The sequence below is a fragment of the Chenopodium album genome, chromosome 15 (assembly GCF_948465745.1).
Source record: "Chenopodium album chromosome 15, dcCheAlbu1.1, whole genome shotgun sequence".
In the NCBI taxonomy this organism is placed as follows: Eukaryota; Viridiplantae; Streptophyta; class Magnoliopsida; order Caryophyllales; family Amaranthaceae; genus Chenopodium; species Chenopodium album.
Window position 1 is genome coordinate 4,950,357 of NC_137848.1, and position 14,320 is coordinate 4,964,676.

The following is a 14,320-nucleotide window of genomic DNA, read 5'->3' on the forward strand; positions in this document are numbered from 1 at the left end:
TCAACAGCAATCTGGAAAAAGAAAAAAAAAAGAAAAAAAAGACAAGGCATGGCGTGGCAGATGAAGATGAATCTCTGTTTTTTGATATTGATCAAATACTGACAGAGGATAAAATAGCTGAACTATATTATGATGAGGAAGAAAAAAGGCAAGATGAAGACATAGAGGAATATGAATCTGAAAACGAAAACAGACAAGAAGAAGAAGATGGAGAAATTGAAACACAACAACAACAACAACAACAACGATGACAACAACAACACAATGAAGACATACATAACACTACTCAAGTAGGCAGTGAAGTGACCAACAGAAAACAACTAACATTGCATCAAAAGAGGGAGATTGTTGATGTAATGTTAGTTAAGATACAAGATGGGAATTTGCCAAGGGGTTACAAGAATCAATTATCATTGCAATTCAAGGTTCACAAGTCAACAATCACAAGAATATTCAATGACATAAAAAAACAGATGGAAAATGGGAATTTGATTGATGTCAAGACCAAGAAGATAGGCAGAACTGGTCCAAAGCCAAGGGTATTCACAGATGAATTCCTACGGTCAGTCCCCCTACATCTAAGGCAGACAGAGAGAAGTTATGCTGCTGCATTGAAGATTTCACATGTGGCACTACACAACTTGAAGAAAAAGGGAAGGATTAGGACACACACAGCAAGTAACAAGCCTGCATTGAGCTCAAATCACAAAGTGGCAAGATTGAAATGAGTTCTGTCTCATATAAACCCAGTTGCATACAATGAGGACCCTACATTTGTTGACATGCACCAACAAATACACATAGATGAGAAATGGTTCTACCTCAACCCTGATAAGAGAAGATTTTATCTCTTCCCAAGTGAAAAGGACCCATACATGGCACAACAATCTAGAAGATTCAAGCTTAAGGCAATGTTCATGGCAGTCATTAGAAAGCCACTATATGACACAAATGGGGTACTTCTACATGATGGAAAGTATGGAGCATTTCCATTCACATACAAAGAGAGAGCAAAGAAAACAAGCAAGAATAGAGCAACATGCATAATGGTAACAAAGGCATTACAAAATGTAAACAGAGAAGTATCATCAGAGATATGTTGCTAAACAAGGTCATACCAGCAATTGTATCTAAGTGGCCGAAAAGTTTGCCCAAAAATGTGGTGGTCCAATGGGATAATGCAAGGCCTCATCAAATACCAACAGATGAGGAGTTCATTGTAGCAACAACAACAAATGGGTTCAATATTCAGTTTGTATTCCAACCACCTCAGTCCCCTGATTTGAATGTGTTTGATTTAGGTTTGTTCAGGTCAATTCAATCTTTACAATATCAATCTTTCCCTAAAAACCTAGATGAGCTTGTTGCCAAAGTCATTGAGTCATATGACACATTCAAGCCAGAAGTGAACAAGTACATTTGGGTTACATTGCAAAGATGCGTGATTAAAATTCTCAGGGACCAAGGAGGGAACACGTACAAAATTCCACACATGAACAAAAAGAAGCTGGAAAATCTTGGAACTCTGCCAGATCAGGTTAAGGTACACAATGCAGTTGTGTTGGAGGCTGTTGATTACCTAAACACTATGTTTAGGCTAGCAACTCAAGGCAATCATGATGCGAAGGAAGACATGGAAGTGGATGTAGACTAAAGCAAATTCCAAGGGTTATCAGAACAATAACATTGACTGGCACACTTAACCACTTAGTAGTAATTGTTTCCTTGACATCTTTATTTTGTTTTTATGTTTCAAGTGAAAAGCCTAGGTGGTTAGGTGTATTTTGTTTATTAGGATGCTTCTTACATTAAAGGCAGTCAAATGTATCTTTGTATCAACAAGGTAGGTTGTTCTTTTTGCCACATTTTGAATGAAATGGAATGAACATTTTTGAGAAAGTTATGGAAGTTGAAACCATCAGAAGAGTGCATGTTTTTTGAATACAACACCTCAACACAAGGTTACCTCAACAACAACCCCTTAAAGGGGATTGTTGGAGCAAAGCCCTTGTGTGTAGTGTAATTCAATGGAGTCCCTTCATCATTTGGAGTCAATATTTAAAAATAAAAAAAAAAGAAAGAAACGGGGGACTCAATGTATGGAAGGTCATTATTTGTAACAAAGGGACTCCTAAATGAATAAATTCACAAAATGTAAAGGGGCTGACATTGTTCTCTACTTAAATGATCGTTGAGAACAGTAGGACAACCAACAGATAATGTCAACAAGACACAGCACATATTGATCTCATCATTCATCAATCAAACTCCCACAAACTGCCATCAAACAAAAAACAAAAATGATACAGCTTAAAGGGTCCACCACCAAACTAGCATTAACCATTTAGCCAAACACCCAACACAGCAGTATCAAGCCAAACACCCAACACAGCAGTACCAAGCCACACGCCCAACACAGCACAGCAGTACCAAATCAAACACCCAACACAGCAGTACCAAGCCAATCACCCAACATAAACCAACATACCAAGAGTCCATCATAATGCAACAAGCCAACAATTATCAATGAAGCAACATACATAGTAAACCAAATTGAACCAAAAGATCCAACCAACACATCATGCCAAACTCAAACCAACAACACTGCCAACAATCAAACAGATGTAACCAACACAACATGCCAATCTCAAACCAACAAGACAACTAACAATCAAACAAGGCTAACCCAAAAATCCAACAAGGCAAATCATTTACAAATTACCCACCAATGCGAAATAATACCAAGGATAAAAAAAAATTTAACCACCTAACATGCCACTAAATCAATGAAAAAGGACTCAAAGAATAAATTAAAAGAGTAAGGGTTAGGGTTCGTTACGCAAGAAGTCATTCAGAGGGTTGAACCATTGGGTTCATCCGCCTCACATAGTGTTTGAGACCAGAGCCTTCAATTTCAGCTACTTGAACTGGAGAGAGCCCTGACCTAGCCTTCCCAGTCTTCTTCGAAGGAGGTGATGAACCCTCCCTCTCAGCCTCATCATCAGAGGAAACAACAATCAACTCATGGTCTGGCAAGCCCCGCATTCGTCGAAGAGCCACCAGTGCAGCCTTCCTCTTAGCCCGGATCTTTGTTGGTGGCCTAGCCCTCTTAGATCTGGGCTTCTTGGTAGGTACAGAGCTCCCATCACCGACCTCAGGGACCGGATCTAAAACAACACCACTAAAATCGAGCGATTTCTTCCCTCGGGACTCCCCTTGGCCTTCAGCCCTTGTCACGCGTTCCTCGTCCTCCATACTTTCAAGAACCTGGCCCAAAGCCTTGTAGGTGGTGCACGAACAGTATGGCCCTGCTTCACCTGACTCATAAAATTGGCGAGGAAACGGCGAGTGGGTCTCAATCGATTGAATGAGGGAGAAGATCAAGTTACCCTCACCCACGTCATCAGTGGCCATGAAAGCGTCATGGAGGGGAGAAAGGTTAACCATGGTGATTGGGGACTCCGAATTTCAATGATCTGGGTTTTGAAACTCAAATATAGATAGAGAGAATGGAGAAATCTGGGGATGAAGAGGAGAGAGAAAGAGCAACACGAAGAACTAGGGTTCCTCTGGAGAATTGTCCAAAACAAATAAAGAACCCCAACCATTGCAATTAATTTTGGGTGGTTGGGAAATGGATTAAATGAGAGTAGTTGGGGGGATTTAGGTAGATAAAGGGAGGGAATCATTAGATTAATAGAATCAGATTAGGTTTAGGTTAATTAGGATTAATACAGGTAAAGGGTACATTAAAAAAAATCAGAATTTTTAAGTAAGGGTAAAAGGGTAATTTCATGGGTTTTTTAATACTATAAATAGAATGAAAACAGAAAGTTGCACGTAATAGTGATCATCCCGAAATGGCAAAAGTTGCACATAATAATAAACGGAGGTAGTATTAAAGACTCAAACCTTTAAGTTTATTTTGAGAAAGCAACATTGTTGAGTGGCAAAGGGCAAGAAGGCTCATGATTAACATACTCACTACAGGTTTGATATATATTTGTCTTTGTAATCGTCATAGTTAACTAAGTTTGTTTGGTTTATGTTGTGCTTGGATTGTTATCCTCTAATGCTTTAACAGTAATTCAAACGAGGGTAAATGAAAGCCAAAACTTTGATGTTCCTTTGCTTGAATAAGTGAATAGTTTCCAGTGACTATCTAATTAAGGAAGTTCACACTTCGTAGAATCGCAAGTATAATCAAGCCTTTTGTGAACTTACAAGTTGTTAGCCACTTTGATTTTTGTTGTATTTATATGTTTTGTTGTTTATTTATGCCACTTGCAATGATTGCTCAAGGATAATTAAAATCTGATGGTATTGTGTAATATCAAATCTCTTCATTAAGCTGTTCTAATGGAGGCTTAAACTGCAATTTAGCATTAGTTGTGAAACTGAGAGTGGATGAATTTTCTCTATATATGGGTCCTTGTGAAAAAAATTAAAAGGTGAGTAGCATTTCTTTACCATTGAAAGTCTAGTTGAGATCGTTTAAATTTCCATGTTGTAAAGTAGATGTGAAAATTCCGGTGGATTAGAGTTCATAGAAAGAACAAGTAAGGTCAATTAGAGTTCATAGAATACCGCATAATGAAAGTGGAGCAGTAGGAGTACCATTTATCTTTATAAGAATTTTGATCAGTCTCCTGTGGATGATTATTAATCATGGTGATCAACTTTTTTTATTTTTTTTTATTTTTTATGTAGGGTTAGTAGTTATTGTTGGAGTAATAAGAGGAAAGGTAGCTGACCTCTCGCTTGATTGGGTGGAGTTCGTTCAACCGGGCGTGAGTACAAGTGCTTTTTTATATGTCTGGGCGTCTGGGCGAGCGGCGTCTATCCGACCGGACATGAGTGCAAAGTTGATTTTTGTCGTTTGTTCGCCCTGGCAAATGGAGCTTACCAATGAATCTTTCTTTCCTCTTAAAATATATTTATATCAGATCTAAAAATCTTACATTATTCCCACGTGTAAGGCATTTTAAAGTAGGTATTTCTTCCACATTGTTGTATGTTCTATAAAATTTCAAGTAATATAAACTACATGTAATTTTTGTTAAAAAAAAAAGTATAATATTTGCTCAATCAAAATTATTTATTGATTGTGGAATATAATTTAAATTTTTTTCTCTCTAGAAGCAATTTGGCTCTTTTCTTCAGTATTAGTTCCAATTCTTTTTTATTAAAATATAAAGTTTCATTTCTTCTTTAAAAACAAAGTCATTTATTGGATGGTTGTTGGTTTTTTTTGGTGGAAGAGGGTGGGTTTTATGGGTTGGTGGTAGAAGTGGACATCGTGCCTCGCCATGCCTAGTGGTGGCTCGTGTCGTGCCTCGCTGTGCCTAGTGGCGGGCCGTGCCAGGCCGGGCCACCATTTGTCACACCTCAGCCCACGGCATGACACGGCCCATGTGCCTGGCGTGCCGTCCTGGGCCGGTCACCGTGCCACCCATTTTTTTAAAAAAAAAAATTCGATATAATGTTTTTGAACAACTTTGAAAATGGATATACTATTTAAATAATTTTATTAATTTATGTTTATGTTATTTTAGTATTATGTTATTATTGTTCTTTTTATTTATTTTGTTATTATTGTTCTTTATTATTTACGTTATTTTTATTATTGATTTATTTGAAGCAGCGAATGAGTAGCCGTTTTGCACGTGCCATGCTGGCGGGTCGTGCTCGCGGGCCATAGTATCGTGCCGCCCGCTAGTTCGTGTCGTGTCCATGCCAAATTTTCGAAATCGTGTTCACGATACGGCCCACTCCTCGTTCATTGTGTCGTGTCGTGCCGCTGGCGTGCTCGTGTCGTGCCGTGCCATTTTCGTTTCGGGCCTGTGCTGCCCGCGGGCTCGCCTAACCCATGCCCAACTTAGTTGGTGGCATGGTAGGGGTGGTTTTTGAGAGGGTGGGGCGTGGTTTAGGGGAGTGTTGTGGCCTGTTGTAGGTAGTGGGATGGACGGGTGGTAGTTTTGGTGGGTATGGTTTTGTGGTGTTGTATGAGGTAGCTCAAAAAAGAAAATGGAAAGGTGGTAGGAATGACTGAATGAGGGAAGTGGGGAAACAAGAGGGGAAAAGGAATGGGAAAAATAACCTAACAAAACATTAACTAGGGAATCAAAACGGCCCAAGTACTAACGACTTGTTCATAAAGTAGTTGTCATAAAATGAAGAGTTTAAGATGAAGCACTATGGGTTACAAGTATTGCTCTCTTTGAAATTGTTTTGTGTTTTTTTTTTTTTTTGACAAAAGATTCTATTAACGAAAAACAAAATTACAACCTAAAGACAAACTAATACAAGAACACACACACTAAGTACCAATACAAAACTAAAATACAAGACACACATACTAAAACCTTATTACAAGCTTTGGCTATACTACAAATTCGAAGTAGAGCATTGCTACCCCAAACATTTGAGCGGATACCTGCAAGATAAACCCTGTGAAAACTTACCTGCAAATTATGAACCTGCTGCCACCACATGATGTCCGAAATAGGCGAGGGAACTGAAAAAGAAGCCAAAAAGGGGCCAAGAACATAGGTTGAGAAACAACACTGATGGAAGACGGTGTGAGCTAAACACTACCTCTTCAGAACTTGATTGTCATGCCACAATAGGCGAGTACCTACACTCGCCACTAAGGTCATCCCAAGGCCCTAACAAGAAACGATCATCTTGGGATCCTTGACCGGGAGTTACTTTTCCTAGTAACTCAATACCAAACATCACTTGACTAGGAGCATGTCCGACCTTCAAGGAGGAACTTGCTTCCCTCGCCATTTTCAGGTGACGAGTCTCCATCAAGATTTGATTAAAAGCGATGATGGCTCTACTGGCCATCATTACCAAACACGAGGTTGAGGGGTTTTTTGTAATCCCTAACCTAAACCACAACATCATAGCAATTGTAATTGAAGAAATGAATCCCACATAAAAAACACACAATAAAAATTGAGAATTGTCTTGAGAATCCTGAATTGGATCTCTTATAAACTCTTCCACAATCCCTATATGAAAACACTAGCCACCACACACTATTGATGGCACACACCAACAAAGGAACCAAAATTCTAAGGAATAATTTTGGAACCTACAACCTAAAACCAAAATTGAAACTTGAGTCCCAACATTAGCAGATAAGATCTTAATCCCACCATGCTCAAAAAACATCAAAAACACAAGTACAACCCAATACGATTGCAGCAAGAACACATGATATCCCCAACCAACAATAACAGCATAATATCCACCCAAATCATACAAAAACCAAAGCAAAAACTTCCAACACACAAAGAGGAGATTAGAGAAGGGCGATATTACCGAACGACGGTGCCATAATCGAAATCCCCTGCACATAGACCCTCTAAAAGAACTTAAACCACACCAAAAGAAATCAAAATTAAAAACGGAGTTTCGACTGGTGGGCTTGAACGAAGTTACCACTTTAAGTAACCGAGCAACCACAGCAGAACTAACAAAGTTAATCACGGCGTCGGTATTTGACTGGAGCTTCCCCTGAACTAAACTTGCAAAAACAACAAGCCTAACCCACACCAAAACTAACCAAAAACAGAAAGAAAGACAAAGAAAATTAAAAAGCTCGCCGGCGAGAGCAGCCAAGAAGGGTAGAGCCACCCTTCGCCGGCAAGCTGAAGATTGAGGCGGTGGAAGGATAAGCTCTAGGATTTCTAGATAGAAGAAGGAGAATTTCTTTTCTAGTGTTTTTTGAAGATGACCTTACATTGACTGAGTCATTAATCATGAAACCAGGCTGTCGTCGGTCAACCCTCACCCTCTGATTTTTCTCCTTCTCCACTGTCGGGCCACACTCAGGTAGGGGCGGTTCTAGGTTCAATGTATTGACCCCTCTTATAATGTAAAAAAAAATTCTTGTTACAAATATTTGAAAGATAAAATATAATTATTTAACTTAGAATTATATAATATGAGAAAAATGATATAAAATTATGATTAGTCTATTAATACCAATAATTATATGTGTCAATAATGTGTTATTTAATATATACATAGTTTCATGTAATTTGTTAATTTGTAATTAATTATAATACAATGTTATGTGGTACTCTTTGACAACTGATATATTTTTTTTGTGTGTTAGGATTGGTGTTATCAAGCTGTGGTGATGAGTGTTTGCCTGCTGTTTATGATATATGCCGGCATGAAAACACACCAGCTTTTTTGAGGTTGACGATTATTTTGGGATACTCATTTTTGTTACAATTGCGCCCTACTTTTGTGATCACGCAACACCAAAATTATTTCTGTTTTATTTTCCTTCCCTTGTTCATTTTTGTACCATTGAGATTATGCAGGTTTTCTAAGGTCTCTGAAATCTTACTTGATAGTCTGTTATTATAAACCTGGATCATTGTCAAGTTGACAAGATTCTGAATACCATCCGAAACTCTACCAGAGATATGGTTTTAGTACGGTGACAATTCTGTGATTTTGGTGGACAAGTTGCTAATGCGTTCAGACAAGTCGTTAATTCCTATTCATGTCATGAGTAAAGAAAGTTCAAATCATCGGGTCATGTCGACCCAAGAGAGGGTATCAACTTATAAGGAATGCCTTAAGCTTCCAAACTCAAACCATGACAAAGAAGTGGAGCACTAAAAATATAAGTGAAGTCGGTATCAATCAGCTAAATGTAATTACTTGAACCTATACTACTCGGATTATTCATCTTAAATCCCATAACTAATTCTTGATATTCCAACAATGATATTGACACTTACATTTCATAAAACCATATGTACAAATATATATATATATATATATATATATATATATATATATATATATATATATATATATATATATATATATATATATATATATATATATAATTGACCTATTAATATGGGCTCGAAGTTTAAAACTTGTTTGAGTGGGGGTGAGAATTATTATAATATAACCCTTAAAATTGGTGGGTTGTTTTTTTTTTGTATTGTGTCAATTATTCAGCACAAACGAAAAAAAAAGTGTTTCAATTATTTGAGAACAGATGGAGTAATAGAATGGCCAAATTCACACTCGGGTATGGACTCACATCCAACACAAGCACCTGAGTTAGAATACAACAAATTCATAGAATGGCCAAATTCACACTCCCGGCCACGGACTCATGTCCAACACAAGCACTTGAATTAGAGTAACATATTACTGAACTTATTGATTGCCCAATGTTCACAAATTTAATAAAATCAACAGTCTCAATACCATAGAGGGGATACCAAGGCAGGTGTATTAAACTGCCAAAGAGCAGCTTGAACAACTAAAGGTCAGAACAGCTAAACTGCATCAACAATAGCAAACACAATTTACATGCCAAATTGGCCAAATTGCATGATGAATTTCCAATCTAATACTACTTGGAATGGATTATAGAGACAAATTAGATGAAATATTTCATGTCTCCAGACCTGCCCTAAAATGTCGGTACAAAGAATATACCTGTACACAATTTTACAGAAATATTCAAAAATAAAGTGAATCCTATGTACAAAAGATGAAGAAAAACCTAGTTTCTGTTGTGTGATAAACTGCTAACAGCTGAAGAGAGGGTATAAAAAAAATCCTCACCAAACTGCATCAGTGAATTTACAAGCTAGTCTATCACTCTATCCTACAAAGAAAAATGAGAAACTACAATTAATACGCATAAGACCAGCTCCAAGCGCAGGAAAGGCAGGTCAGACTAGAAGCCAAGAACCAGACTTCTTTACATGGGTAATGAAAAAATTAACCCATGCAAGCTACACTGCCTCTGGAGTATGCTGCTATCTCGAATTTGGTCATCAATGTGTACTGGTGTCACCCAAGTTTACAGAATTAAGAAGCACCAGTATACATCAGAAGGGTGGTTCTTGAAAAACAGCCACCCTTGTTTACAGAAACAAGTTGCTAAGCCTTACAGGAATCATTTACAACAAAAAGCTATGACTCTCCTAAGTTATATCTACAGATACAAAGTGACATGCACTAATAGCAGCCATACAAGAGTACATTAAAAGTTACAAGAAAATGATTACACTTCACAAATTTGATTGCAAATCTGTTGCATTTTAGTTATAAACAGTTAATAATATTTTCTCTTAAAAACACATTCTTCAAGCACTATCATAAAAGCTCCTCTGAAAACATGGAAGGCCATTATAGAGGAATTTACTGCAGGCAGCCATAAAACATCTTTCTCTGGATTATCAACATAGGCTGATTCAATCACGAAGCAAAGAGTGCTCCCTGAATAATATGACCAAAATTTTTAAGTCAAAACATGTCAAAGAAATACAGCATACCGTAATCTACCACCAACATTCAGCATGCTTAAGCATTGACCATTGCACCAAATAACTTTTAAGAAGAATTAGAATCATATCCATAAACCAACACTGAACTTGATACAATAGGAATTATAAAGACCACATAATTTCATCCACAACCACAAAATGGCAGAAGCACAAAAAAGTGGTATGCACAGATGTTGGACACATGAAGTGGAATTCAGACAACAGCTGAAACTGATGACAAGGTAGTCCAATCATAAGTCATCACAACACATGATGACTCCCAGGCAGTCATGAAGGATTCTATAGTCTCACTAAAAGATGTGATATCTTGAGCAAACTGAATGAGACAAAATCATTATAATTTGGCTGGTGAGTTTAGAGACCAACCAACAAATAAGATTCACACTGTTACACTAATCAAGCTAAATGTTCAAATTCAAAAGTATATTAGACACAGGCATACAGCATCTAGTGATGTCCATTAGCGAGCAAAATGGGAAGGAATAATTTCTTTTCCCTTAATCTGCCTTAAGTTAATACCGTACTTACTTTTGGTAGTGAAAATCCAGAACTGCTGCAACAAGCAGGAACCTAGAAAGCTTGGCCAAAATCAGGAAACTGCAGTAAGGAGGAGACCATGTGATAGCAAACATGAAGATTGATGACGGCCACATTTGACAGTACATACATGTGAAGATAACCAATTACTCTGATGGAGCACGTCTCCTCTTCCCATAATCAACATCCCTTGACCTGGACCTGTGACCATCTTCTGGAATAGCCCGGGACCTGCTCCTAGATCTTGAAGAAGACTGTCCCCTGTCCCAATCATCCTCATAACCCGAATCACGTTCCTTTCGACGATGATCTCTGTAGCCATCCTTGTCTTCTCTATGTCTGCGTTCTCTATCAGATCTATCATAATCTTGCTCTCTCTCATCACGATATCTCCTCTCAGAGTTTCCAGACCAGTCGCGCTCAGAAGCTCTTTCCTTTTCACGAGGGGCAGCATTTGTCCTAGAACTCTTTTCAGGGTTTTCCTCCCCATATCTATAGTCAGAAGCACCATCATCACCACCATAACTTGACTCTCTTGTCTTCTGTCCATGTTCTTCCCCAGCCCATCCACCCATACCAGGATCAGCCCACATCCCCCCAGGATGTCCTTCCATTCCAGTGTTACCCATCATCCCCATTCCATTTGGTGTCATACCACGGCCAAAAAAGGCAGGGTTAACATGAGGAGCCACACCAGAAATACCCATAGGATTAACAGATGGAAAGGGAGGCATCATTCCAGGAAATGCAGGGCCAGAAAAGCCTCCATACCCAGCTCCTCGGCCCATATATGATGGATCGAATCCAGGACCCATCATGGCTTGAGGATGCATCATTCCTCCACCTGGACCCCCAAATCCAGGGTTTCCAAGACCTTGCCCGAAATTGCCCATAGCAGCACCACCCATTCCACCAACATTCCCAAGGCCATTCTTGGGGCCCATTGGTCCTCTTCCCCTTGGCCCTGAACCACCAGGACCCCTAGCAGAAGCACCCTGTCCTCCTCTTCCCCATCCACCTCTTCCAAAACCTCTTCCTCCCTCACCAGCTGATAAGTTCATCCCGCCACCTCTTCCAGCGCCCTCAGTTACATTTCTTCTTCCCTGAGGCTGAGACTGAGGCTGCTGTGGGTTCTTGCTTGCATAGGCAGCTCCCATCTGCTTCAAAGTTTGGGGTGAAGCAAAAGCCACTACACATGCCCGTCCATTGAAATTGTGCCCATTCATCCCCTCTTTGCATGCAGCAGCAGCAGAAGCATCATAAAACTCAACTTGGCAGTAACCTTTTGATTTTCCACTTGCTCTTTCGTCAAAAAATTTTATGTCCTTGACCTTTCCATAATGAGACAGTACACTTTCAAGCTCTGCATCAGTGGTCCACCAATGTAACTCACCCACAAACAACATGGTTGGACCGTTATCCATTTGTGGCCGGATGATATTGTCATTGACCATCATATGGTCCATATTCATGTTTGCATTTGCCAACATCTGATTATATACAATCCCTTGGGAAGCACTTGGACCCCCACTTACGTGATTAGTAGCTTTACTAATGTCTGGAACACTACCTGTAGTATTTTGAGCAATAGGGGCCGAACCTTGGAACTCCATATTCCCAGAAGCAGTATCATGAATTCTCTTTTCTGGCCCTAGAGCCCCACTAATGTGATTAGAAGATCCCATTTCTAGTTCTTTAACACCAAGACTTGCATTTTGGAGTCTCCCATCAGAAGCAACCCCAGAGTTTCCCAGATTATGAGATACACCAGCTTCTTGTCTAGGTTGAGGGGTATTAAAGGTTTGAGTTTGGATACCACCATTTCCTACATTATTATTAGGAGGGCCTTGTGCCTCAGACCGATGAAATTGCAAGAAACCCTCTCCAACATTGACCCCATCATAAAGATCCTCATAATCATCATCTTCGCCTATCATCTCCTCGTCTGCTAGAGCTGGAATAGCTCCACTACCCTGATATTGTAGCTTTTGAGCACCTCCATATTCCTCATCACCATAATCTATCTGTTCTTCAGCAGCTGGATCCATCTAAGTCTATTTTATAGTGACAATGCTAAGATGGTATCCTCCCACCTAAATTTTCAAATAAAAATACAGTGAAGATTTAATTAACTATCACAATATTAACTTACTATCCACATAGAAAAGCAATATGTTCTCTCATACGTTCAACGTGACTGAAATCACACATGCGATGCTCTATCTATACCAAACCAATGAAGAACATAAATCACTTGCACTCGTTATACATTAAGGCGAGCATCAATTAAAAACAAAAGCCACAAATCACTGTTTCACAAGATAAAGAACTGAAAGTCTGATATAGGGAAATGAGGCTCCATGTCAGCAAACTCCACTAGTATCAGCACAAGGTAAATCAGAAAAGTAAGTCATGCATTTCAATTCAGCATATATTCCTTTTCTAGCAATCAAATGCTTAAAAGCAAATCAGAAAACCAATCGACCATTCATGGCCAGTTGAGTAATTCAATCCCAAATATCATACAAACAAACAAGCATGTGTGATTGTGTGAATAAATCTTAATAAAGGAGCAAAATCAAGCAAATCCAATTCTTAAATCATCAACTAAACAGAAAATCATCGAGATCTAACTCAAATCCTCAACCAAAAAAAAAAAAAAAAAAAAAAATCAAAACTCATGAAACAAAAAGAAATAAAAACATCGATATAGCAAAACAAGCAAATTTCTTCATCTAAACCAAAACCCTCAAAGCAATAGCCAAAATCTGATCGACCCACCATAACATATAGCATCACAAACAAATCTAACAACTACCCACTTCTTCAGATCACAAATCATAAGTAACAACATCATACCCAGGTCACATAATCATCTAAATAACCTACCGCTCAACAAATCAAGTCATAATTTCAACCAATTTAAACACAGATCCAAAGAAATACACAAAACCCAATGATTAAAAAAAAAATAAAGAACAGGAAGCAACTTTATATATAATAGGAAAAAAAAAAAAAAAAAATCAAAACTTTAATTAAAAATTAAGATGATTTACTAACCAATTATGATGGTAAAGGATTGCCAATATAAGAAATCCACAGAAAAGATTATACCTTTTGGTTATTCAATTTATGTTCTCGTTGTTATTGGGTGTCTCCGGTAGTCAGGCTCTGAGCAGCTCCCTGAGTCAGACAAATTAATTGGTGGGCTTTCTCTTTCGCTAGTTTCTTCCTAATTTTTACGGGTCTTTTTTATTTTTTCTTTTTTTTGGAAAATATCTACAGTCAAATCTCTTTTCAATTTGTCATTGTCTTTCTACGGGGCCTATTAAGATAAGATTAATCCGTACAAGGATACGTAGATTCATACTCCGTAAATATACTTTCACCGGAAACTTAGTACTCCCTCCGTTTTAAAATACTTGCTCCACTTTTCA

At 38.4% G+C, this 14,320-nt stretch overlaps 2 protein-coding genes across 4 annotated transcripts; one reads left to right on the top strand and one right to left on the bottom strand.

Annotated features, from left to right (window-relative positions):
- Window positions 1–473: 473 nt before the first annotated feature.
- On the top strand, window positions 474–1,654 carry LOC145580654 (uncharacterized). The gene is made up of 3 exons (XM_081637782.1): window positions 474–678; window positions 751–956; window positions 1,079–1,654. The coding sequence occupies exons 1-3, from the start codon at window positions 474–476 to the stop codon at window positions 1,652–1,654; spliced, it is 987 nt and encodes a 328-aa protein (XP_081493908.1).
- Window positions 1,655–9,430: 7,776 nt separating this feature from the next.
- Window positions 9,431–14,159, bottom strand: LOC145582767 (uncharacterized). 3 transcript variants are annotated; one of them, XR_014099936.1, is made up of 3 exons: window positions 13,944–14,159; window positions 10,875–12,976; window positions 9,431–10,278 (listed from the first exon to the last, which is right to left on the bottom strand). XR_014099936.1 is itself a non-coding variant. In XM_081639781.1 (2 exons), exon 2 carries the CDS (start codon window positions 12,929–12,931, stop codon window positions 11,030–11,032), a length of 1,902 nt encoding a protein of 633 aa, XP_081495907.1. In that variant the 5' UTR covers window positions 12,932–12,976; window positions 13,998–14,158; the 3' UTR covers window positions 10,652–11,029. The 3 variants fall into 3 exon arrangements, 1 of the variants encoding a protein (XP_081495907.1); XR_014099935.1 differs by having other exon boundaries at window positions 13,998–14,158; XM_081639781.1 differs by lacking the exon at window positions 9,431–10,278 and having other exon boundaries at window positions 10,652–12,976; window positions 13,998–14,158.
- Between the last annotated feature and the right edge of the window lie 161 nt (window positions 14,160–14,320).